Here is a 23,616-nt window from a genome sequence, read left to right as displayed (position 1 = left end):
ACACTGTGGCCTCATGGGCTTCTCCATCCCCCAGACCTGCGGAAGAACTTCGACCAGGAGCCCCTGGGGAAGGAGGTGCCCCTGGAACACGAGGTCCTGCTCCAGTGCCGCCCTCCGGAAGGGGTGCCCCCGGCTGAGGTAAGGTCCCCACGTTCGGCTGGCACCCTGCGTGGAGCTTACACTGACAGTAGCCCTGTCTTTGCTTTCAGAGCCTAGCAGACACCAAACCTCTGCCCCTTCCCAGGGTGGCCCCGGAGTTTCGAGTTGAAGCCAGCATCAAAGAGGAGCAAATTGCTTCCTCTTTGGGCCTCAGTTTCTCTTTAGGGAAGGGGTGAGGAAGCAGGGTGAGTGCACGTGTAGGCATCTGAGTAGGGCTAGGAAATTGTCAGAGCTCAAAACTCCGTTTGTCTGGACTTAAGGGTTGATTTTCTCCCTTGCTCAGAAAAGCACTGAAGCCAGTCCCTTCTAACTAAGAGGATCTGGGTCCAAAGGGAAAGATTATTTGATTTAACAGAACAGTGACACTATCTGCCCGGAAGGGGATGGCTCCCATATCTACATCACTAGTCCTGAACAACCACTACTAGTCCTCTGCATTCTCGAATCTCCTCCTGCCTCCAGGACATCTCTACGTGGATATCCCGCTGACACTTACAGCTTAATATGTCCTCATCTTCCCTCCCAAACTCTCTCCTCCCACTATCTCTCCTATCACAGTAGACAACACCACCATCCTCTCCATCTCTCAAGCCTTAAGCCTGACACCTCTCTGTCTTTCAAACCCCATGTTCAGTCTATCACCAAATCCCATCATTTCTTCCTCTTTGAGAGCGGGGATCATGTCTACTAACTCTGTTGTGCTCTCCCAAGTACTTAGTTCAGGGCGCTGCACCCAGTAATTATTATTAACTGATCGATTGACTATCTAGAGGAAGCGGCCAGGGGCCACACCTCATCTCTCCTCAGCAGACCCCTTCCCCGCCCTGCAGGGCTGCTCTCGGGGGCCTCCAGCCCCCCAGCCACGTGCTTGGTAAATTGGAGTGAAGAGCACACACCTCCAGGGAGATAGAGAGGTAGATTAACCCCGTCTGCACAGACGGAGCGTGGTCATGATGGATGGGCCCACAGTGAGGCTGTCGGCTCCCATTACTCAGCAGGAATGTTTATTTTGGACAGTGGATCTGTTATTCTGACATCTCATTGCACATTTAACCTCAACACCTGTTCAGTCTTCCTGGGCTCTGCAACAGCTTCTGTTTTGGCCACAAGCTCCACAGACTCTCTCATAAACACACACACACAAAGTCACACACACACACACTCTCTCTCTCTCTCTCTCACCTAAAGTCATGCATTCATATGCAGGTAAAACACCCCTGATGGGGTCACACATCATTGTGCACAAACACATGTGTTTATATACGTTGTGTGGATTTTGGCACGCAGATTAGATGCAGGAGTAATAAGCATAAATAAAACTGACTCTGCTCTCTTGCCTGTCTTCTCGACCCCCTTCAATGGCTCTTTCCATCTCACGCCTGGGGGGTGACAGAAGCCCAGGGCTGGCCAGGAGGGGAGAAGGGAAGTTAGCTGGTGGGCCCCCATTACTCTGGACTGTAAGCTCATTGTGGACAGGGAATGTGTCTGTTTACTGTTATATTGTACTCTCCCAATTGTTAAGTATGGTTCTTTCCACACACTTAGCGGTCAATAAATATAATTGAATTAAATTGAAAGGAATTGAATTTCTGGTTGCCAGACAAGGCTTCCAGACATAAGAATCCTGGACTGGACTTAACTTCAGAGGACCCCCGAGGCCTGATGGGAAGCAGACAACCACTCTGGCCACTCCTGCACTCTCACTGATTATCCCCCACACCTCCCCTGTGCACCCCAGGATATGTGCTCAGAGAATCCTCCCCGTATACTAGTTCATATGCAACCCCTCTCTAAAGCACATATCCGTAGCCAGAAGCTCATGTGCATACACAGATAATACACCCTCACATGCACACACCACACACAGATACACGCACACATATGCGCACAATCCTACAATCAGGCACTGTGGGCTTACCACACTACTTTTCTGGTCTAAACCTGCCCCTCCAGGGTTTCTGTGATTGTAATATCCTCCCCCCACCCCTTTAAGGCTCACCTGGGTCTGTGCCAGGCCTGTTTTACCCAGAGGCCCCCAGGAGCTTTCCTCTGACCAAACAAGGCAGAGGTTTGTTAACTCAACGACCCCAGCCTTCCAGTATGCCTTCCAGAGCACTCCCCAATTCCATGGAGTTACAGACTCCAGATTGTATGGTCCCTCTCTAGACTGTAAGCTTGCTGTGGGCAGGGATTGTGTCTGTTATATTGCTATATTGTACTCTCCCAAGCACTCAGTACAGTGCTCTGCACACAGTAGGTACTCAATAAATAATAATGGGGTTATTTCTTAAGTGCTTATTATGTGCCAGGCACTGTAATAATAATAATAATGGTATTTGTTAAGCGCTTACTATGTGCCGAGCACTGTTCTAAGCACTGGGGTAGACATAGGGGAATCAGGTCCCACCTGGGGCTCACAGTCTTAATCCCCATTTTACAGATGAGGGAACTGAGGCACAGAGAAGTTAAGTGACTTGCCCACAGTCACACAGCCGACAAGTGGCAGAGCTGGGATTCAAACTCATGAGCCCTGACTCCAAAGCCCATTCTCTTTCCACTGAGCCACGCTGCTTCTCAAGAGCTGGATACAATTGACTGACTGCCTGACTGACTTGGGAGTCTAAACTGCTGGCACCTCCCAGCAACCCAAAGCCCAACCCCAGCCCCGGAAGCAAGCAGAATTCAGTTTGTCTAGTTCAGCCTTTTTGATGCTATTTGTTAACTGCTTACTATGTGCTAGGCACTGTACTAAGCTCTTGGGTAGATGTAAGCTAATAAGGTTGGACACAGTCCCTGTCCCACATGCGGTTCACAGTCTTAAACCCCATTTTATAAATGAGGAAACTGTGGTCCAGAGAAGTTAAGTGACTTGCCCAAAGTCCCACATCAGACAAATGGTGGAGCCAAGATTAGAACCTACGTCTTCTGTCTCTCAGGCCCATGCTCTATCCATTAGGGAATGCTGCTTCTCTTATAAGAGAAACTTAGCTATTGAATTTAGGACCCATTCAATCCCCTCTCTCAGCAGTGTGAGTGGGCACTGCGTAACTTTCTTTCGGAAAAGTCTAAACCTATTTCACTAAGAACTAACAGTAAATTGGGGAATTAGTAGGTGATATGGAGAGGGAAGGGCATTTAAAGGATTCAATATTACAAAAACATGGTCATTCCCTTCTCTAGACTTTATTCATTTTTCTCAGAAGCCAGGGCTTTTATGGACTGTTAGGGTTCTCCGCCCCCTTCAAAATCCCAGTCAGAATAAAAGCTTCCTTCCTTCCTGTCTTCCTTCCTTTCTTCCTTCCTTCTTTCCTTCCTTCCATTCAACTTCTTTCTCCAGTTCTGATCTGGATCCTATTCCCAATCCGGGCCTGTTTCAGTTTCCTGTGACCAAACCAGAGTGGTGAAACAGGCAGTGAGGTCTGGGGTCTGACAAGTTGGAAATTAATGTCCTGTGTCTGGTGTCTGTCCTTAACAAAAATTCATTTTAGGATTTGCTCCCTCCCAGGAAAATACTTCCCTAGATCAATTAATCATTCAGTCAACCAAAGGTATTTATTTGAGGGTTTTCTCTTTGTTGAGCACTATACTCAGTTCTTGAGAAGAACAAAATTGTCAGAAGATTGAGAAGCCCTCCAGGAGCTTGCAATTTAGCAGGGAGGGATCTCCTTAGATCTCTGGGAGGATTAAAAAGCAAAACAAAATTTACAGAATACTTAAGAAGGCCTGATCTCCAGTAGAGTTTTTAGAGGTGAACATCAGCCAGCTCGTCCCCAGGTGGTCTAGGGATCAGAGTCCCGGGTGAGCTCATGGCTTTTACTCAGTGTGCTTCCCAATCACAGGCGTGTTCCATGTCCCCCCACCTGCCAGCTAGTCAGATCGTCACCCCGCTGTTCTGCTGTCTCCTCCCTTCACCCTCCCTGCTCTCCCTCTCCCCGTCTCGTCACCCCAACCCACCTCCCCTCCAGGTGGAGTGGCTAAGGAACGAAGACATCATCGACCCAGCCCTGGACACCAACTATCTGCTCACCATCGACCACAACCTCATCATCCGCCAGGCCCGGCTGGCGGACACCGCCAATTACACCTGTGTGGCCAAGAACATCGTGGCCAAGCGCCGTAGCACCACGGCCACCGTCGTGGTCTATGGTACCTTTGTCTTTCCTCCTCTTGCAAGGCCCAGGTGGGGGAGGGGTTGCCCTGGGCCACCTGGGCTCTGGGGGCACCTGGAGGGGAGGCTGAGATGTGCAGAAAGGCGGTAGGGGGCTGACTTCACCGGATTACCAGACCCTCATTCTCCCAGCAGTAGGCAAACCCTGCCCTCACCCTCCAGAGCTTTTGCCTAGAGCAGACCCAAATCAGCTAGAGCATTCCCAGCATCCCTTGGGCCCCAGGTGGGCTTGACCTCTCTGAAGGCTGGGAGGAGGTGTCGATGTGGAGGAGGGAGATGGGAGGCAGAGCCGGAGGTGGGGCTGAGTCACCGATCCCTCTGCTCTGCAAACCACACTCTGTCGGCTCCTGTCTGCCCGGATCCACCCGGGCCTGGATCCCGCTGGCGAGATGAATGTTTCCCTGGAATTCAGCGGAGGTGGCCACCCCGCCCCCACCCTCCCTCACTGTGGCTTGGTGCCCCTGGGGGCGAGGGCGAACCCGGCACCTGTGGCCCCGGAGCGCCCTGCTGGAAGTGGGGACTTGCAGGAAGCCCTGGGGTTTGTGGGGGAGGGGCACGTCCCAACCTACCCTCGCCGGGGGTGTGAGCACCAGCCTGAGGTATTTCACACGGTCTTCTGCCCCCGTCCCCCAGGAGAGGCCCTCTCGTGGCCCACCCTGGCGGGGCCGGAAGCCTTCAGCGGCCTCCCTCCCTCCTTCCCTCTATCCACAGTGAATGGAGGCTGGTCCACATGGTCGGAGTGGTCCTCGTGCAACAACCGCTGTGGGCGCGGCTGGCAGAAGCGCACCCGGACCTGCACCAACCCGGCCCCGCTCAACGGTGGCACCTTTTGTGAGGGCCCATCTTTCCAGAAGGTTGCCTGCACCACCATGTGTCCAGGTAGGAATCGCCTTCTGGTGCGCCGGATCTAGGGGAACAGGGTCCTCCTTCCTCCCAACATTTCTTCTCCCCCTGTTGCCCTGGGGGACCCCCAGGCCTGACCCCAGGAGCTCCTCTTGCCCCTACCCAAGACCCGGATCCTGAACCCATCAGGGCAGGGCACCCTCCAATCTGCCTCCATTGTTGGCTCTGAGAATTGGCTGCCCGAGGCCATGAAGTTCCCACTCTCAGATCCACTGAAGCCATGGACTGGATGGCCCACAATGACATGCCCTCCCACTTGGTCCTGCTCAGGAACCAAGTGAAGCTATCCTGAGTCCAGGTCCCACCCTGGGGCCCCATCTCCTTCGGAGAGTACAGCTCTGGGCCCCTCCACTCCTCCAAAAAAAGGCCCCTGCTTCCCATCCCCCACTCCCTGACTCAAATCTCCATCCTTCCCCTAATCTTGTAATGAATTGTTTTCTCTCTGTCATCTGTGTTTGATTTGGGGTGCGTTGGTGCTTCTGTGTCTGACCAATGGGGGTTTGTCCCTGTGTATGTGTGTGTGTGTGTGTGTGTGTGGGGATTCATCTTTGGGTCTTCTTGCATGGTTGGGTCTGGCTGTGTGTGTGTGTGTTTCACAGTAGATGGAGCCTGGACTGAGTGGAGCAAGTGGTCAGCATGTAGCACAGAGTGCACGCACTGGAGGAGCCGGGAGTGCACGGCCCCAGCTCCCCAGAACGGGGGGCGAGACTGCGGTGGCCTGCTGCTCGACTCCAAGAACTGCACCGACGGCCTGTGCATGCAGAGTGAGTCAACAGTGGGAGGTCGTGGGTCAGAGTCACCGGGGAGGAGTGAGGGAGGAAGGGAACAACGCACAGCCTAGGCCTATAGCGTGGCTCCCCAAACCATGTTCCTCTCCCCAGACCCACAGCCTGCTCCTCTCCCCACAGGAGAGTTAGTCATATTTATTGAACGCTTATTGTGTGCAGAGCACTCTACTGAGTGCTTGGGAGAGTACAACATCACAATATACAGATACATTCCCTGCCCACAACGAGCTTACAGTCTAGTGGGGTGAGGGGAATTCTTAGCCAATCAGCTACAGTGGTGCCAGACCTTGGGCACCGCAAAAGAGGCACTGCAGGGGCTCACACATCTCACCCCCACTTTGCCATCCTCATCGCCATCACTTGCACCTTGATCATTTTTTTGGTTTTACTCTATTTTCCCTAACAGATAAGAGAGTTCTAAGCGAACCCAAAGGTGACCGTAAGTTTCCATTTCACTTCCATTCTCTTTCCTTGGGCTGGCAATAGTATTCCTTGAATTTTCCCCGTGCGGGAAGGGAGAATCCAGTTGTGAGGGAAGGAGAAAGGGAAGTCTCAGAGGCTTCTGGGAGGAGGAACCTTCCTGTGCAGATCCTCCACCCCGTTTTGATTTTCTTTATTTCTTGAGGTGCTCAGTCTTTGGAGTCCAGGAAAAACAGACCAGGCCAGCAGTCGGGAGAGGGCCAAGAGTGCTCTGGGAGAAGAGAGAAAAGTGGGTGGTTTGGGGGAAGTAAGAGTTTCAGTCTTACTCAGGGTTGGGCTGGGATGCTTTACTTCCTCCTCCTCCTGACGACTCCTCTCTCCTGTCTATCTCTCCTGTCCCCTCCTTTGAGGGAGGGGGGCTTTAGTTACTATGTAGTCCCCTTCCCCCAGTGAAAAGGAGGGAAGGAGAGAGAGGGAGTCCTGGAAGGGTATGAAGTTGGCCTCTTTTGGGGCCAGAAGGAGGAGGAAAGAGCATCAACAGGGGCTGGCCCTACCCTCGATGACCGGGTCTTCATCCTGACTGCCGGGCCTCTTTCTTCCTGCTCTTCCCTGGGTGGCCGAGAGGGTTAGTGCCCACTGATGAACAGGGGGGGTCACACTGTCTGGAGAGACATCCTCGTGGACAGTGAACTTCAGTACAATCAATCGCTCGAATTTATTGAGCACTTACTCTGTGCTGAGCACTGTAATAATAATAATAATGTTGGTATTTGTTAAGCGCTTACTATGTGCCAAGCACTGTTCCAAGCGCTGGGGTAGACACAGGGTCATCAGGTTGTCCCACGTGGAGCTCACAGTCTTAATCCCCATTTTACAGATGAGGTAACTGAGGCACCGAGAAGTGAAGTGACTTGCCCAGAGTCACACAGCTGACAAGTGGCCGAGTGGGGATTCAAACCCATGACCTCTGACTCCAAAGCCCGTGCTCTTTCCACAGAGCCAAACTGTACTAAGCACTTGGGAGAGTACAGTCTAATAGTGTTGGTAGTCAAATTCCCTTCCCACAAGAGTCCACTTTCTAGTCTCTTGTGTTTATAGATCCCTGCACCTCAAGATTTAGGAGAACCTACTGTCAGGGCCCAGGCCCAAGGAGAGAGACAGAGGGACAGGGTGAAAGAGAATAGGACCCCAGTCCCGGGTCCCCTGACCCACCCATCCATCAGACCTCTGCCCAGGAGAGGGGGCCGGCCAGGGCAATGAATCACCCCACAGCTACAAAGCCCCAGCCACCAGTTCACCCGGCGGTCATTCAGCTGCGGCAGTCCGACGCTGCTGGTCGGCTAAAATTAGCAATAATCCTCACAAATCCAGCACACCGGGGGGGCGCGAGGGAGTGGGCAGCTTGACTAATTACTGGTCGTTAATCAACCAGCAGATAATCAAATGTGAACTAAACACTAAATAAAAAAAGAGATCATCTGTGGTGCAGAGCTGCGTCCCCTCCCCAACTCCTATTTCCAATCCTCAAACTGGAGGGAAGAGGCTTTCTGGGCTCCTGTTCCCTGTTTCCCACTCTCTGGGAACCACCCCCTCCAAAAATCCCAAAGAAAAGAGCAGATGCCCAGTACGCCCCGGCAATGGGCATTCATGGCAGGTTATGGAAGGGAGAGGTGCAAACTCCTCCCACTCATCTCCTGGAGCCAATCCCTTTGTGAACTTTGAACTCCAGAATCTTGGGTCCAGAGGACCCCAAATTACCCCGTCTGACCTTGAGGGGCGACTATCTCAACCCCTGCCAAACCTAAGAAGTGTGTGAGGGCTGGCAGTCAGATTCTACCCTCACCTCTCTCATCTTGGGGGTCTTGCCTCCCCTGAATGACGAGGTCCCGATACTTCCCGCTGCTCCGACCAGGAGCAACAAGCTGGAGGGAGTCAGAAGATCTGGGTTCTAACAAGCAGCTGCTGGTTGAGGACACTTTTTGGCCCTGAACTGACTGACTCGGTACACATCTGCTTGCTTGGGGAAGAGGGCAGGAAGTATCACAGGGATTGAGAGGAGGGAAAAGCCCTGTGAAGGAACAAGGTGGGAGAGGGGTTGAACCCACCCCTCTCTAATCCCTCTCCCTCCTTTCAACTTCATTACCACACATCTCATCTCATTCTGCATCCTGCCACCTCCATCCTTCTTCCTTTCCCACCATGCCAGCCTGGCTTTCCCTCTTCCCAAATCCCTCCAGAGAACCAGCATCCCTTACCCACATCACCGCCAGGCCCCCCTCCCTGGGGCCCTGGATTCTGCATTCACTTTTACTCAGGGGTGGGCTGGGATGTTCTACTGCATCCTCCTCTTCCTGACGACTCCCCTCTCCTGTCCATTCTCCTCAGTGCTGGAGGTCACAGGGGATGTGGCACTCTACGCTGGGCTGGTGGTGGCTATATTCGTCTTCCTGGTCATCCTCATGGCCGTCGGGGTGGTCGTGTACCGGCGTGGCCGCCGGGACTTCGACACCAACATCACCGACTCATCCGCTGCCCTCACCGGTGGCTTCCACCCAGTCAACTTCAAGACCGCTCGGCACAGTAAGGAGTGGGGCAGGCCCCAGAGGGCCAGTTGGGAAGAGGGCTGGGGGGCGTGGAGGGCAAGAGCCCAAGAGCCAAGAACCGGCAGGGACACATTCAGTCCCACCCCATTTTCCCGGCCAGGGAAGAATCTGTCCATGCTGCCAGACCAAGTGACATTGGGACAGGCTGGCCTGGGAGGAAGGGTGGTCGGTCAATGCCTGGGTGAAAGTCTGGGTCATTCGGAAGGGGGCAGGAAACTAGGGACTCCAGAGGTTTGACAGTGGTCCCAGGGCTGAACCTTCTCGATCTAGTCTCTTCTGAAGTCAGACTTGCTTCATTTGAGCCCGGTCCAGTCCCTGCCAGGCCCCCAGGCCTTGGGTTGGCCCGTTTTGAAGGTTCCTAAGGGAGGATGGGATAGACAGTCATCTGTCTTGGACAGCAGCAGTGCCAGGGAGCTGAGAGGAACGCTGTCTGGTTTGCCCAGCTGAAACTGTATGTTCCTTCTAACGTTTAGGGATCCACCCCCAAATCCCCCACTCTGCACCCCTAACTTTCCTGCTATTAATAATAGCTCAGCCAGGAAGCTCTCCAAACCCTGTAGAAGCCACCAAGGCTTCAGGCCCTGTATCATCTCTTTTTTTTATGGTATTTGTTAAGCACTTACTCTCTGACAGGCACAGTACTATGTGCCGGGGTAGTTATAAGCTAATCAGATTGGACACAGTTCCTATCCCACATGGGGCTTGTAGTCTTAATCCCTATTTTACAGATGAGGTAGCTGAGGCACAGAGAAGTTAAGTGACTTGCCCAAGGTCATACAGCAGAGTGGTGGAACTGGGATTAGAACCCAGATCTTCTGACTCCCAGGCTTGTGCTCTTTCTACTAGGCCATGCTGCTTGCCCTCCTCAGGGAACAGATTCCAGACGTTCTTCCCTGCTGACCTGAGCACTCCAAGCAGCCCCAAGAACAGGCTTGAAAGTTCCCCTCCCTTTGGGAGATGGAGGCTCCCCTAGTTGTACCCAGGGATGAGAGAAAGTGATGGATCCATCAATCAATAATATTTATTGAGCACTTATTCTGTGCAGAGCACTACTAAGCACTTGTGAGAGTACAGTAGGAGTTGTTAGTCATGATCCCTGCCCACCAGGAGCTTACAGTTTCATGGGGGAGGCAGATCCTCCACCTCTAGACTGTGAGCTCACTTTGGGCAGGGAATGTATCTGTTTGTTGTTGTACTGAACTCTCCCAAGCTCTTAATATGGTGCTTCATACACAGTAAGAGCTCAATAAGTACGATTGAATGAAAGAATGAATGAATATTACAATAAATTACAGGAAGGGGAAGTAGCGAAGTGTAAAGATGCCGTGGGCTATGTCAGAGGGCCACTGAGGGATTCCCCCATCTTTTTCTGCCCTTCTGACTGTGCCCCTGCCCGCTCCGGCAGACACTCCACAGCTGCTGCACCCATCCATGCAGCCGGACCTGACGGCCAGCGCTGGCATCTATCGCGGGCCCACATGTGCTCTGCAGGACCCCGCTGACAAGATCCCCATGACCACCTCGCCCCTGCTCGACCCCCTGCCCAACCTCAAGATCAAGGTGTTCAGCACCCCCGTGGTCCCTGGCCTGCCTGATGGGGCCGACTTGCTGGGGGGGGTGCCCTCGGGCCCCTACCTGGGAGAGGACCCGCCTTTCCTGAATGTGCGGAGCAGGATGCTGGGCTCGCAGACCCTCCTCGGCTCCCCCAGGGAGCACGGGCTCGGCGCCAGTGGGACCTTCGGCTGCCTCGGTGGACGACTTACTGTTCCAGACACAGGTGCGGCCTAGGGTAAGGGCGGGGGACATAGAGAGGGCAGCAGAAAGGGCAGTCCTGTGACACTGTCACCCATCAGGGCATCACCCAGACCTCCAACTCCGGTGGCCAGCTATCACCACTCAAGGTGTGCACCGTAGGACCCCACAGATAAAGCCCCCACGATCAACCCTCACCTGCCCTGCCTCAAGATCAAAGTGTCCGACTCCTTGGCCATCTCCTTCGGTCCTGGCTTGCCCGATGGGCTGATCTGCTGGACCTCTAGCCACACCCCCACCCAACTTGGCCCCTCTCCCCTTTCCAGAGGATCATTTCCCCCACTTTTCAGAAGGATTATCTGAGGCTTGAAAGGGGGGAAATTATTCAGTGCTCTGAACTAGATGCTTCTATATCCACCCTGGCAACTGGACAGAAGAGGACCCCAGGCAGCCTCTCTGTGACGTCCTGGCTCCCTCACTCTCCAGGGGTTTCTTACAGCTGCCCAAGAAAAGACTCCCACCAAGAAATCACCAAGCGTAGGAGGTGGAGGAGACCAGATAGCACCAGGTCACCCGACACAAAAGCTCCCATACAGTGTTTGGGCGGGGGGCTGTGGTAGGGCTCCTTCAATCTCTCTCCCATTCTCCCAGGGATCAGCCTGCTGGTACCCAATGGGGCCATTCCCCAGGGAAAGTTCTACGAGATGTACCTGATCATCAACAAAGCCGAGAACACCCTGTGAGTAGTCCAGCTCTGCTCTGGGATCTCTTGGACCATCAGTGGACAGGAGAGAATCAGGGAAAGAGAGAATGAGGCTAGGCCAAAGCTTAGGACCTCCCAAAGGCCCCCTGTCATATGAGACCAGCAGATATCCTCTAACTACAAAGTTCTTTGTGGGGGTTTGGTCACTGAAGCATGTCCAGGGTCGCTCCAAGGCACCAAGATAACTCCAAGGAGCCCTTCGCCACCCCCCATCCCCGCAGCACGTGAGGCCAAATGAGCCCGGGGCAGAACTGTTTTGTTTTCCCCAAATCCTGGCCTCTCCCTGTCCAAAGCTGAAGGACTTGTGCTCTGCCTGTCAGTCCAGCATCCCAGCTGTGCAGGCACAAGAGGTCTTTGAGCAGCCAGAGTGCCCCTGCTCCCCCTTGGCTATTGCGATACTCTAACACTTCCCCTGTAGCCTAGCAACCCAGGGATGCTGAGCGGCGACCTCACCAGACAGCCACCTATCCGTCTGATGGACGAGAAAGACCAAGTCAGGAATGGTGGTTGTGCCCGGACCCCCAGAATAGGAAAGCGGGTGTGTCAGAGCTTTCCAGTGGGATCCCATGAGCTTGAAAAAAGGCGAGCTACAGGGTTGCCATGTTCCATGCCCGGGGAGTTGGGGTGCCAGGACGCAGGGCCCTCGTGACCCTGGGCTCTCTCTGCCGTCACCTTCAGCTCTCCTGTGGAAGGTACCCAGACAGTATTGAGCCCCATGGTGACCTGTGGGCCCACCGGGCTGCTCCTGTGCCGCCCGGTCATCCTCACCGTCCCTCACTGTGCAGACGTCAGCTCCCCGGACTGGATTTTCCAGTTGAAGACGCAGTCGCATCAAGGGAACTGGGAGGTCAGTAGTGCCTGAGGTTACTCTCCCCCACTTCAAAGCCTTATTGAGGGCACATCTCTCCCAAGAAGCCTTCCCTAACTAAGCCCTCCTTTCCTTTCTCCCACTCCCTTCTGTCTCACCCTAACTTGCTCCCTTTATTCTTCCCCACTCCCAGTCCCACAGGACTTATGCACATATCTGTAATTTATTTATTTCTAATACTGTCTCCCCGTCTAGACTGTAAACTCATTGCCGGCAGGGAATATATTTGTTTATTGTTTTGTCATACTCTCCCAAGCACTTAGGACAGTGCTCTGCACACAGCAAGCCCTCAATAAATACAATTGACTGACTGACTGACTGACTGACAGAGGGGAAGAGGAGGTGAGGACAGGGGGCCCAAGAGGGGCTTGACCAGGCAGATGGGCTGTTGGGGTGAATGGAACTGACCAGGCATGACCAGGGTGGTTTCAAGGCACCAAAATCACTCCAAGGCCTCCTTTCACCACCCCACCCCCAACCCCCACCTCCTGGGGCCAAATGAGGCCAGAACAGAACTGCCTTGTTTTCCCAAAGTTCTGGCCTCTCCCTGTCCAAAGCTGCAGGACTAGTCCTGCATCCCATCTGCGCAGGGCCTGGCTTTGACCAACACCCTGCTGCCAGGACCCTTGGCCAGTTCATTTTTCTACCCCCCATTCCCACCCACTTCGCCTAAGCCAACTCAGACAGATCGGTTCATCGGGATCCCCAGGGTGGGAAGCTACTCAACATTCCTTGGCCACCCCATCCCAGCATCCAGAAATTCTGTGGGAACGGCCAGCTGAGATGCCCTGAGGAAAGGACTGGGAACCATTCCTGGCTCCCTGGTCCTCAGAGTCCAGTCTGCCCCAGGCGGGATGGGCCCCATCAGCTTGGCGTTCTCTCCCCCTTGAGCAGGAAGTCGTGACGCTGGGTGAGGAGACCCTCAACACCCCATGCTTCTGCCAGCTGGAGGCCAAGTCCTGCCACACCCTACTGGACCAGCTGGGCACCTACGTCTTCGTTGGGGAGTCTTGCTCCCGCTCTGCCGTCAAGAGGCTCCAGCTGGCCATCTTTGCCCCCGCCCTCTGCACCTCCCTGGAATACAGCCTCAGAGTGTACTGCTTAGAAGACACTCCGGATGCACTGAAGGTAGGTGGAGACCCCCACCAGCACCCCCACAAAGCCCGGACCTTGGGCTCCCTTGAATGATTAAGAATAGGGAACACCATGAATTTATAAGGACCTTCTGTGTTTCCCAACTTGCTTTCTCGTAAATTTAACCTCGCAAACTTCCTGTGAAGAGGAGAGAGAGAACAGATATTTTATCCACATTTTACAGGTGAGGGAACTGAGTCCAGAGAGAGGCTAAGTGACTTGTTCAAGGTTACACAGCAGGCAAATGGCAGAACTGCCAGTCCTGTCTCTTTCCAATAGGTCTGCGGCTTCTCTCTCTTCCACCTTTGCCTTGCCCTTTCCCTCCCCCAGTCCTCAGAGGATCCCCTGAGCCTACTCCCTACCTGCTTGCTCCCTGGTTCCCGGCCCTAGCATGAATCAGAATGATGTAGGACAGAGTGAGGGTCAGATTCTTTGTGGGGATCAGAGGCTGCCTACACTGATGGTCTTGGCTCAGAAACCCCAAGGGGACTGGGGGGGCCACAAGAGGGTGAGTAGTGTGAGTTCCTTATGGCCAGGGAACAGTTCACTTCCTTATTCTGTACTTCCCAAGCACCTCGTTACAGTGAGAAGCAATGTGGCCTAGTGGAAAGAGCACGGGCCTGGGAGCCAGATGACCTGGGTTCTAATCCTGGTTCTGCCATGTGTCTGCTGGGTAACTTTGGGCAACTCACTTAACTTTTCTTTATCTCAGTTCCCTCATCTGTAAAATGGGGATAATATAATAATAACAATGATGATGGCATTTGTTAAGCACTTACTATGTGCCAAGCACTGTTCTGAGCGCTGCGGGGGGACGGGGGGGATACAAGGAATCAGGTTGTCCCACATGGGGCTCACAGTCTTAATCCCCATTTTACCGACGAGGGAACTGAGGCCCAGAGAAGTTAAGTGACTTGCCCAAAGTCACACAATGGCGGATCTGGGATTAGAACCCATGACCTCTGACTCCCTAGCCCATGCTCTTTCCACTGAGCCATGCTGCTTCTCTAAGGATTCAATCCTACTCCCTCTTAAACTGTGAGCCCCATGTGGGACAGGGACTATGTTCAACCTGATTTATTTGTATCTACCCCAGCACTTAGAACAGTGCTCGGAGCATAGTAAGCACTAAACAAATATCATAATTATTATTATTACAGTGCACCACACCAAGAAAGTGCTTCATAAAGGCTCTTTCTCATTATCCTTCTCTTCCTCCTCTTCCTCCTCCCTGCTACCACCCCTGGAGACGTAAAGATCCAGGCTGTCACCCCAGCATTCTCCCAGGGCTACGGGCCTCTCTTGGGGAGGGAGGTGATCTGTTGGCCTTCCCTCCCAGCTCTCCCTTCTCTCTGGCCCCCCAGGAAGTGCTGGAGCTGGAGCGGACGCTGGGCGGGTACCTGCTGGAGGAGCCCAAGCCGTTACTCTTCAAGGACAGCTATCACCACCTGAGGCTCTCCATCCACGACATCCCGCACACCCAGTGGAGGAGCAAGCTGCTGGCCAAATTCCAGGTGAGGGGATCAGGGCGTGGCCACGGTGTGGCTGGCAGATCCAGGCCAGGGGAAGACTGCAAGTCTCCCCATCAGTGTCTTGCTCACCAGCCCAGAACTTCACATCTGGCATACCGCCACTGTCTCCATATTCAGAACCCTGTTATAGTAACATCTCTTCCAGGAGGTCTTCCCTGATTCATCCCTCATCTTTCTCACCCCGTCTCCCATCCCCCCCAGCTCTTCCACACCCACCACCTTTGTTGCACCTATGTATAGATCTTTCAACTCTGTTGTTTACTCTGATTTGTAATTTATTTTATTATCCATCTCCCCCCTACACTGTAAGATCCTTGAGAGCAGGGACCATGTCTATTAACTCTGTCATACTGTCCCAAGCACTCAGTACAATACTCTGCACCGAGTAAGTGTTCAATCAGTACTATTGATTGAGTCCCACCAAAGAAGGTTGAGGGAGCTCCGGACCTCTAGGCCTAGATTGCTGCTGCCCAAGGTTAAAACAATAGTGTCTAGCTACTTCAGTGCAAGTTCTGGGCCCTGATTCTTTGATCCTAGTGTTTGCTCTGCCTCCTCTGGTGTATCAGATAGAAATGGACAAGGCATTTCTACGTGAGGGAGGGACGGGGGTGGAAAGGAGCTCAGGGTGCAGCCCCATCAGCCCTGGTTATTCCCCCCGGCAGGAAATTCCCTTCTGCCACATCTGGAGCGGCACCCAGAAGGCCCTGCACTGCACCTTCACCCTGGAGCGGTTCAGCCTGGCATCCTCCGAGCTCACCTGCAAGATCTGCGTGCGGCAGGTGGAGGGGGAGGGACAGATATTCCAGCTGCACACGACGCTGGCCGAGGTGAGCGAGGTGGAGTAGGGATGAGGAAGGACAGGAGTCCTACTGCACAGGATGCTGGCCGAGTGGAGTGGAGTGGAGCAGGGATGGAGAAGGGCAGGTAGTCCAGCTGCACAGGACACTGGCCGAGGTGAGCCGAGTGGAGCAGAGGCAGGGAGGGTGACGGTGCAGGTAGGACCAGGAGGGGTCCCGGCCCGAGGTCCCGGCCCCATCCCCATGCAGGGAGAGGCTGGAGAAAGCGAGCTGTGAGCGGACAGTGGACTGTGGCACTCAGAGGAGGAAGCAGCTGTACCACCATCCCAGGCCCTGCAGGGCTTCGCCGAGGGCAGGGATCAGTCTGAGTCTGAGATGAGTGGGGAGCAACTGGGAGGGGCTTCTCCTTAGCCCGACTCCAACCCCTTGCCCCGCGCCGGACCTTCTCCTTTCAGACGGCCGCCGGTTCCCTGGACGCCTTCTGCTCAGCCCCAAGTGTGTCCGGGACCACCCAGCTGGGGCCTTACGCCTTTAAGATCCCCATGTCCATCCGCCAGAAAATCTGCAACAGCCTAGACGCCCCCAATTCCCGGGGCAACGACTGGAGGTTGCTGGCCCAGAAGCTCAGTATGGACCGGTAGGTGTCAGTCCCCTCCCTTTACCCCTCCCCCCGCCACAAGTCGCCTGCCCCCTACAGGGAGACCCAGCTTTCCTTCCTAGGACTCAGTCTCCCCTTCCACCTGCCTCTTCTCAATGGCCTTAACACTGAGAAGCCACATGGCCTAGTGGAAAAAGCACTAGGGTTCTTATCTCTACTTGCTGTATGACCTTGGGCAAGACACTTAACTTCTCTGTGCCTCGATTCTCTCAAGTGTAAAATGGGGATTAAATATCTGTTCTCCCTCCTACTTAGATGTGAGTCTTATGTGGGACAGGGACTGGGTCCAACCTGATTAACTTTTACCTACCCCAGCACTTTAAACAGTTTTTAACACATAGTAAGCACTTAACAAATACCATTTTAAAAAAAATGCTTTCAGAATTGCCGACATTCGGGCGGGTTCACCGAGTGTCTTGGTCAGAGCCATCGAGACTGATCTGCCCTCGGGTCAGGTGAGGGAAGTGGTGCCAGGGATGTCTAATGGCTTACTCAAGGTCACAGCCTATATGGGGAGGGGAAAGAGGCGATGGAAAACCAGGGTTCCATATGCAGAGTCCTTTGTTCAGAATAACCTCTCTTCTTTCTACCCAGCCCCACCTCATCTACCCCAGAACATACACAACTACACCCACATACACCCCTGTGGCAGTGTACACATACCTTGCCCTAAGGGCCTCGAGGACTCCCTGACCCAACTCTCTCCCTTCCCAGGTACCTGAACTATTTTGCCACCAAAGCCAGCCCCACTGGGGTAATCCTGGACTTGTGGGAAGCCCTGCACCAGGATGATGGAGACCTCAACACCCTGGCAGGTGCCTTGGAAGAGATGGGCAAGAGCGAGATGCTGGTGGTCATGGCAACGGAAGGCGACTGCTGAGACGGTCCCCAGCTCTCTGGATCCTGATGGGTGTGTGGGCCTCCTGAAAAGAGACAGATGGACTTGGGGGTGGATGGGTGAGGAGGAGGAGGAAGAGACAGGGCAAAGGGCTGAGGCTCAGAAGAAAACAGGAATGGAGAGATTATCTCTCTGTTCTCCAGTCCCCTCTTCCTTCTCTTCCTCCTTTTCTCCCAGATTCCTATCCTCCTTAGAGATGACACCTGCAATTGGTAGAAGATCCAAGCACCCCTGGGTACTCTCTCCCCAACCCCCGCCCCCGCCCCAACAGCCGTGCTCAGCCAGAGATCTGTAGGTGTCGGGTTAGGGTATCCTGTGTTATAGATCTCTTCCTCCTCTTTCTCCTTTACCCTTCTCCTTTGAAGATTCAAACTGCAATCTAGACAAACTGCTTTCTCCTGTCCAAAAACCTCCAAACAGCTAGAAAAGCTAAGAGAAGAAGGATTAAGAAAAACAATCCAGAAGAAAAAAAAGAGGAAAAAAGAAACCAGTTTCTTAGGAAACGCAGATTATTTATTATCCAGATCTTTGGATGAACCCTTTTTAAGAAAAAAAAAAAGAGAAAAAGAAAATGAAAAAAAAAAAAAGCCAAAAGTTGAAAACTGTTTTATTGAGCGGGTGAAAGGAGTGAGTGCATGGAGGCTGGGTGGGAAAGTAGGCTGCCTGGTTCTAGAGTAAGTGTGGCACCAAGGGGCAGAGGCAGAGAGAGACAGAGAATTCTCCTTACCTGCGACTCAGACTCAGCAGCTGTGAAATGCTCCTGGCAGGGAAAGTTTGAGAATGCCGGCCACGGGGCAGAGCGGGATTAAGCCATTTGCTATCCGATGTATCTCTGAATGGGCCAGCTAGCCGATCCACAGCCCTGGGCCACAGTAGCCAGTGGCCCAGAGAGCGGATCAGAGTGTCTCTGCAGAGGTGGGGAAAAGGAGCTGGCCGAGCGTGCTGTGGCCAGCTTCTCTGTGGATCAGCAGCCCTGCTTCCTCCCTGGAGGCTGAGACCTCTGTGTGATGGAGGCTGGGGCATGGGTCTCACTTCCCGCCACTCCCGAGTTTTGCAGGCTGTGGAAGAGAATGGGGCCAGCCCGCCATTCCCCTGTCCTTTGGCCATGACTCGTCCAGCCTGGGAGTCTGAGCCCAGGAAATATCCGGGCTCATCATTGGGCCCTGGGCCTGCCCCTTTCAGGTCTGCAGCATCAAACCTCCTGGACAAGGTTGGTGCAGAGGGAAAGCCCCACTTGGACACTGGCCATTGACTTCAGGACCCATTAGTCCCAGCAGGCCACTGGCCTCAGCTGGCCTCCCTGACTCCCAAGGCCTGAAACCTTTAACAGGCTGAGACTAGGAGGGGACTCCACCTGGGCAGACCTATCCAGGGACCCTTGTCTGAGCTGTGCTTGAATGGGTTTGGGCACTTTGGTGGGGGTTGACCCAGGCAATTAGGGAAGGGGGCAGGGAATGCTCTACTTTTTTCTCCTCCCTTCCCTGGGCTCAGAGCAAAGTTGAAGGAGCAGGAGGAAGTAACCAAGTCTGAAAGGCCATTGCAGGGAAGACCACTGCATCCGTCTTGGTTGGAGAAAGGCCAGCAGATAAGGACATCCAAAGGCTCAAGGCCCCTTCAAACCCTGGGCCAGCTCCCCTAGGTTCATCCATCCAAGGTAGCTTTTCCTCTGCACCCCCGCCCCCACCTGGGAGTGCTGGGGACGAGACCTCGGGCGTCCTGCAGGGAACCACGGGGGAAGAGCTAGCGGGGGCGGGGAGGTGTGGAGAGAGACCAGCTCAAAGGCCATGCTCAGTTTTACAAGCCCGGGATTGGCAATGCTGACCAGAGCCTCGTCTTTCCCAGCTCTGATCTCCGCTTGCCCCATGATTCCCTCCTCCAAGCTCCTTCCCCAGATAGCCCCACTCTTGTAGGGAGGGGGAAATGCCAGAAGGTCTTCGAAGAACCCCAGGTGAACCACTCTCCTTCACCCCCCCCCGGCTTCAGTCCAGCCCACCCTCCCCCTGCCCACTGGATTCCCAGCCCGAACCTATGGGGAGGGCATAAGCACTGCTGGGAGGAGAGGCGGAGAACCGGTGGGCTCCGCTCCCTTCGGGGCCAGGTTGGGCTTTCCCTTTCTCCCTCCTGAGCCCACCTCAGGAGCGCACCTGGAAATCCAGCCTAGACCCCGGCCCCTCCCTCAGAGCCCCCCGGGGCCCCTGCCTTCTGGCCCAGATTCTGTTGGTTGCCCCGGCCCAGCTGGCTAATTACCCGGTAATCGCCTGGTATTTATTATTTACAGGGCAATAAACAGAGGAGTATTTCTGCCCTCAAACCCGAGTGCGAGCGCTACGCGGTAATTAGTTCTGGGGCTGCTCACTGCTATTATCCCGGAACCTGCGGGAACACGTATTTCTGTGCAGTTCCTGGGAGCTCACCCCAGTGCCCCAAACCCAGAGCCCTTTGAAATGCTGCTAATTTAAAGAAGGTTTTGGTTTTTTATGATGCGTGGTCCCGGCTGGTGTCTGAGTCTGTGCCGCCACTGCCGCCGTTGCATAAACGTGGCCGTGGGTTTGGGGTTTTATTGCCATTCTCACCAAAGGCAGCTGCTGGCGGTGGAAGAGGGAGTTGGGGGCGGGGGTGATGTGGGGAGCGGGACAGCGCTTGCCTCTGAAACCTCCTGACTCTTCCTTCTCAGGGTGGGATGGGACCAGGCCTGAACAGAAGAGGGGGGCTAGGGCTCTTTGATGTGTGCATGTGTGTGTGTGTGAGTCTGTGTGTGTGAGCACCCATCACAGGCTCTGAGGCCTAGGGCCCTGGACTCTGCTCCCACAGAGCATGCTAGGGTGACCCTCAGGGTCTTTGGCCCCCATGGAGGCCAGGGCTCCCAGCTGGGTCAGGCTGGGGGAGGACAAAGGGAGAGGGGACCAGTGAGGGGAGGAGCTCCACGGCCCTATTTCAGAAGTAGCAGGTGGAGCTCCCGAGGAGGTTGAAAGAACATGGGCACCTCAGATTGATTATTCCTCCTTGAAATGGTACACAAGCTCCCCTCAGCCTGATTTCTTCCATGGAAATGACAGACAAAACACCCTGCTCCCTGTCTTCTCCTTGCCCCGAGCCTTGGTTCTGACTACAGCATATTTGGAAAGTGGTGGACTGACAGCTTCCTGCCAGTGGCATGGGCTCCCAGCTCCCCACGCACCCTGGGGCCATCTAGAGAGTCCATTCTCCATACTCTGACCTGTGGTTCCCTGCTTGTTTCCAGGGGGAAGCAGGGGGTCCCAGCCAGCAGAATTAGCTCCTCTCTGGAGGAAGGGGGTCAGGCCTACCGGGAATGGGGAGGGAGTCCCACGGGAGGCCATTTGGAGGTCCAGCTCCACTTCCGGTGTGACTGCCGACACCATGTTTTCCAGCCTTGAACAAAGAGCAGATCATGGCCTGCTCCTACCTCGGTGGCGGGAGGTTGCCACAGCCAGATCGGCTTCCTCGGAAAGCTAAGCTGGCCCCCACTGGATGACTTTCAAGGCTGCTCTCTGCTCGCTCGGGCCAGGATGGCACGTGGCCTTCAAATGGGGAATCTGACAGGGGAGGGGATGTGACCTCCTCTGGTAGTTGGGGTGGGCGGAGGTCTTCCCTGTTTGATACCTGTGGAGGGGCCTGACTCAGCTAGGTGAGGGGGTCAGAGGGTGAGGCAGGGTGTGTGGGCACCATGCCTAACACTGGGATGAGTGATGTGCAGCTGGTCAGAGAGCCTGAGTGAGGCAGGGGTCTGCACACCTTCTCCCCCTTGAGCTCTGTTTTCAGGGTCAGGAGGTTGGGAGAGGGTGGGATCCTTTCTCTCACAGATAGCAGGATCAGAGTCTCCATGTACTATGTGCCTCTCTCTCTCGCTGTCTCTCTCTTGCTCTCTCTTTCTCTCTTATTCTCTCTGTCTCTTTCTCTCTGTGTCTCTTCCTCTGGTGGATCAGGGTTAGCAAGGCGGGGGCTTTCCCCAATCTGTGCGAGACCTGGCAGGCACCCCCGAGGCCAGGGGGCAGAGGCAGGCTGTCTCCCCGGGCTGGGCAGACCCCACCGAAGCACAGTCGGCGGGGCAACCCTCTCCCGGTGGATAGGACGGTGCTGCTGCTTGGTGTTCTCTTTTCATATTTATACGCTGGGGGAAGGCTTGGTGATGGCACCTGCCCCCGCCTCTGTTTATTCTGTACACTCAGACCTGTAAATAAAGTTTAGCATTCCGATTGTAACAGATTAATTAATTTTTATGCGATAAATTATATTTCCTAGTCTAATAAAAAAATTAAAACAAGCGAGTGTTGCCACCTCTCTGCTCCTCAATCAATTAATCGATCAATGGCATTTATAAAGTGCTTACAGAGCATTTTAGTAAGCACTTGGGAGAGTATGCTACAACAGATTTGGTAGACACATTTCCTTCCCACGGTGAGCCTTCAGTGTAGAGAGGGAGCTTATAGTCTAGAGAAATTTACGATCTAGAGAAGTTTACAGTCTAGAGGAGTTTATGGTCTAGAGGAGCTTATAGACTAGAGGACTTTACAGTGTAGAAGACCTCACAGTCTGGAAGAGGAATTTACAGTCTAGGGGAGTTTACAATGTAGAGGAGTGTATAGCCTAGACTTTACCATCTAGAAGAGCTTACAGTCTAAAGGAGTTCAGTATAGACGACCTTACAGGCCAGAAGGAGCTTACAGTCTAGAAGAGTTTACAGTCACGAGGAGGAGTTTACAGTCCAGAGAAGTTCATAGCGTGGAGAAGGGGTTTACAGCTTAGAGGAGACATTTACAGTCTAGAGGAACTTACAGTCTAGAGGAGTTCACAGTCTAGAGGACCTCACAGTCTAGAAGCAGCGTACAGTTAGAGGACTGCAATGTGTTCCCCTTTTTCCTTCACAAGAAGTCCCTTTCCTAGCTTAAAAGTGCCATCCAAACCTAAACTTGCCCTCCAGCAGCCCCACAGCACCACAGAAAATATTGTGTTGGCTCAGACCCATGCATGGCCCACGCAGCCCAGCATTCCCTCCCCAACAGCAGTGACCACGGGATCTTCAGAGGAATGCCAGGGCAGCTGCCCCCTTCTGGATGCCCATTCTCACAGATGGGAATCTGCTGGATCTGCTCCTCTGTCCTGCCCATGCAGTTTCCTGGGAAAAGGATCTGCCCACCCACTCCCCAGCTGTGGATGAAAGAAGTGTTCCCATTCATTTACTTTCATTCATTCAATTCAATAGTATTTATTGAGCGCTTACTATGTGCAGAGCACTGTACTAAACACTTGGAATGTACAAATCGGTAACAGAGATAGCCCCTGCCCTTTGATGGGCTTACAGTCTAATCGGGGGAGACCGACAGACAAGAACAATGGCAATAAATAGAGTCAAGGGGAAGAACATCTCATTAAAACAATAGCAAATAATAGAATCAAGGTGATGTACATCTCATTAACAAAATAAATAGGGTAATGAAGATATATACAGTTGAGCGGACGAGTACAGTGCCGAGGGGATGGGACGGGAGAGGGGGAGGAGCAGAGGGAAAGGGCGGAGAAGAGGGTTTAGTTGCGGAGAGGTGGGGGGGTAGAGGGAGCAGAGGGAAAAGGGAAGCTCAATCTGGGAAGACCTCTTGGAGGAGGTGAGCTTTAAGTAGAGTTTTGAAGAGGGGAAGAGAATCAGTTTGGCGAAGGTGAGGAGGGAGGGCGTTCCAGGGCCCCGGGAGGACGTGGCCCAGGGGTCGACGGCAGGATAGGCGAGAACGGGGGACGGTGAGGAGGTGGGCGGCGGAGGAGCGGAGCGTGCGGGGTGGGCGGTAGAAAGAGAGAAGGGAGGAGAGGTAGGAAGGGGCGAGGTGATGGAGAGCCTTGAAGCCTAGACCTCAGAAGTCAACGGGTACCCCTTCCCATTGATGCTAACTATGTGTCAAGCACTGTACTGAGCAATGGGATAGATAAAAGATGATCAAGTTCCATTTTGGGTTCACATTCCAAGTAGGAGGGAGAGGAGGTATTGGATCCCCATATTGCAGATGAAGGAACAGAGGCACGGAGATGTGAAATGAGTTGCCCAGAGTCACACAACAGGCATTTGGTAGAGCCAAGATTAGAAACCGGGTCCTCTGACACCCAGGCCAGTGCTCTATCCAATAGGCAACGTTTGTATATGGGACTGTTTGTCCTGTCTGCACCCT

The 23,616-nt window shown here is 53.9% G+C and overlaps 1 protein-coding gene across 4 annotated transcripts in view; it reads left to right on the top strand.

Annotated features, from left to right (window-relative positions):
* Positions 1-21,725, top strand: part of UNC5B (unc-5 netrin receptor B) — a 108,991-nt gene extending 87,266 nt beyond the window's left edge. The window contains exons 4-17 of one of the 4 annotated variants that reach the window (XM_029060578.1): positions 35-138; positions 4,125-4,305; positions 5,039-5,206; positions 5,833-5,994; positions 6,425-6,457; positions 8,824-9,018; positions 10,447-10,818; positions 11,445-11,532; positions 12,235-12,403; positions 13,319-13,552; positions 14,923-15,072; positions 15,753-15,917; positions 16,343-16,524; positions 17,260-21,725. In XM_029060578.1, coding sequence (XP_028916411.1) covers positions 35-138; positions 4,125-4,305; positions 5,039-5,206; positions 5,833-5,994; positions 6,425-6,457; positions 8,824-9,018; positions 10,447-10,818; positions 11,445-11,532; positions 12,235-12,403; positions 13,319-13,552; positions 14,923-15,072; positions 15,753-15,917; positions 16,343-16,524; positions 17,260-17,425 — 2,369 coding nt within the window. In that variant the 3' untranslated portion in view covers positions 17,426-21,725. Of the gene's footprint in view, positions 1-34; positions 139-4,124; positions 4,306-5,038; positions 5,207-5,829; positions 5,995-6,424; positions 6,458-8,823; positions 9,019-10,446; positions 10,819-11,444; positions 11,533-12,234; positions 12,404-13,318; positions 13,553-14,922; positions 15,073-15,752; positions 15,918-16,342; positions 16,525-17,259 lie in introns of all 4 variants that reach the window. The other 3 variants (XM_029060579.1, XM_029060576.1, XM_029060580.1) reach the window with 3 other exon arrangements.
* The last annotated feature ends 1,891 nt before the right edge of the window (positions 21,726-23,616 follow it).

Source organism: Ornithorhynchus anatinus, chromosome 3 (assembly GCF_004115215.2).
Source record: "Ornithorhynchus anatinus isolate Pmale09 chromosome 3, mOrnAna1.pri.v4, whole genome shotgun sequence".
Classification (NCBI taxonomy): Eukaryota; Metazoa; Chordata; class Mammalia; order Monotremata; family Ornithorhynchidae; genus Ornithorhynchus; species Ornithorhynchus anatinus.
This window is presented reverse-complemented; position numbering and strand designations above follow the sequence as displayed.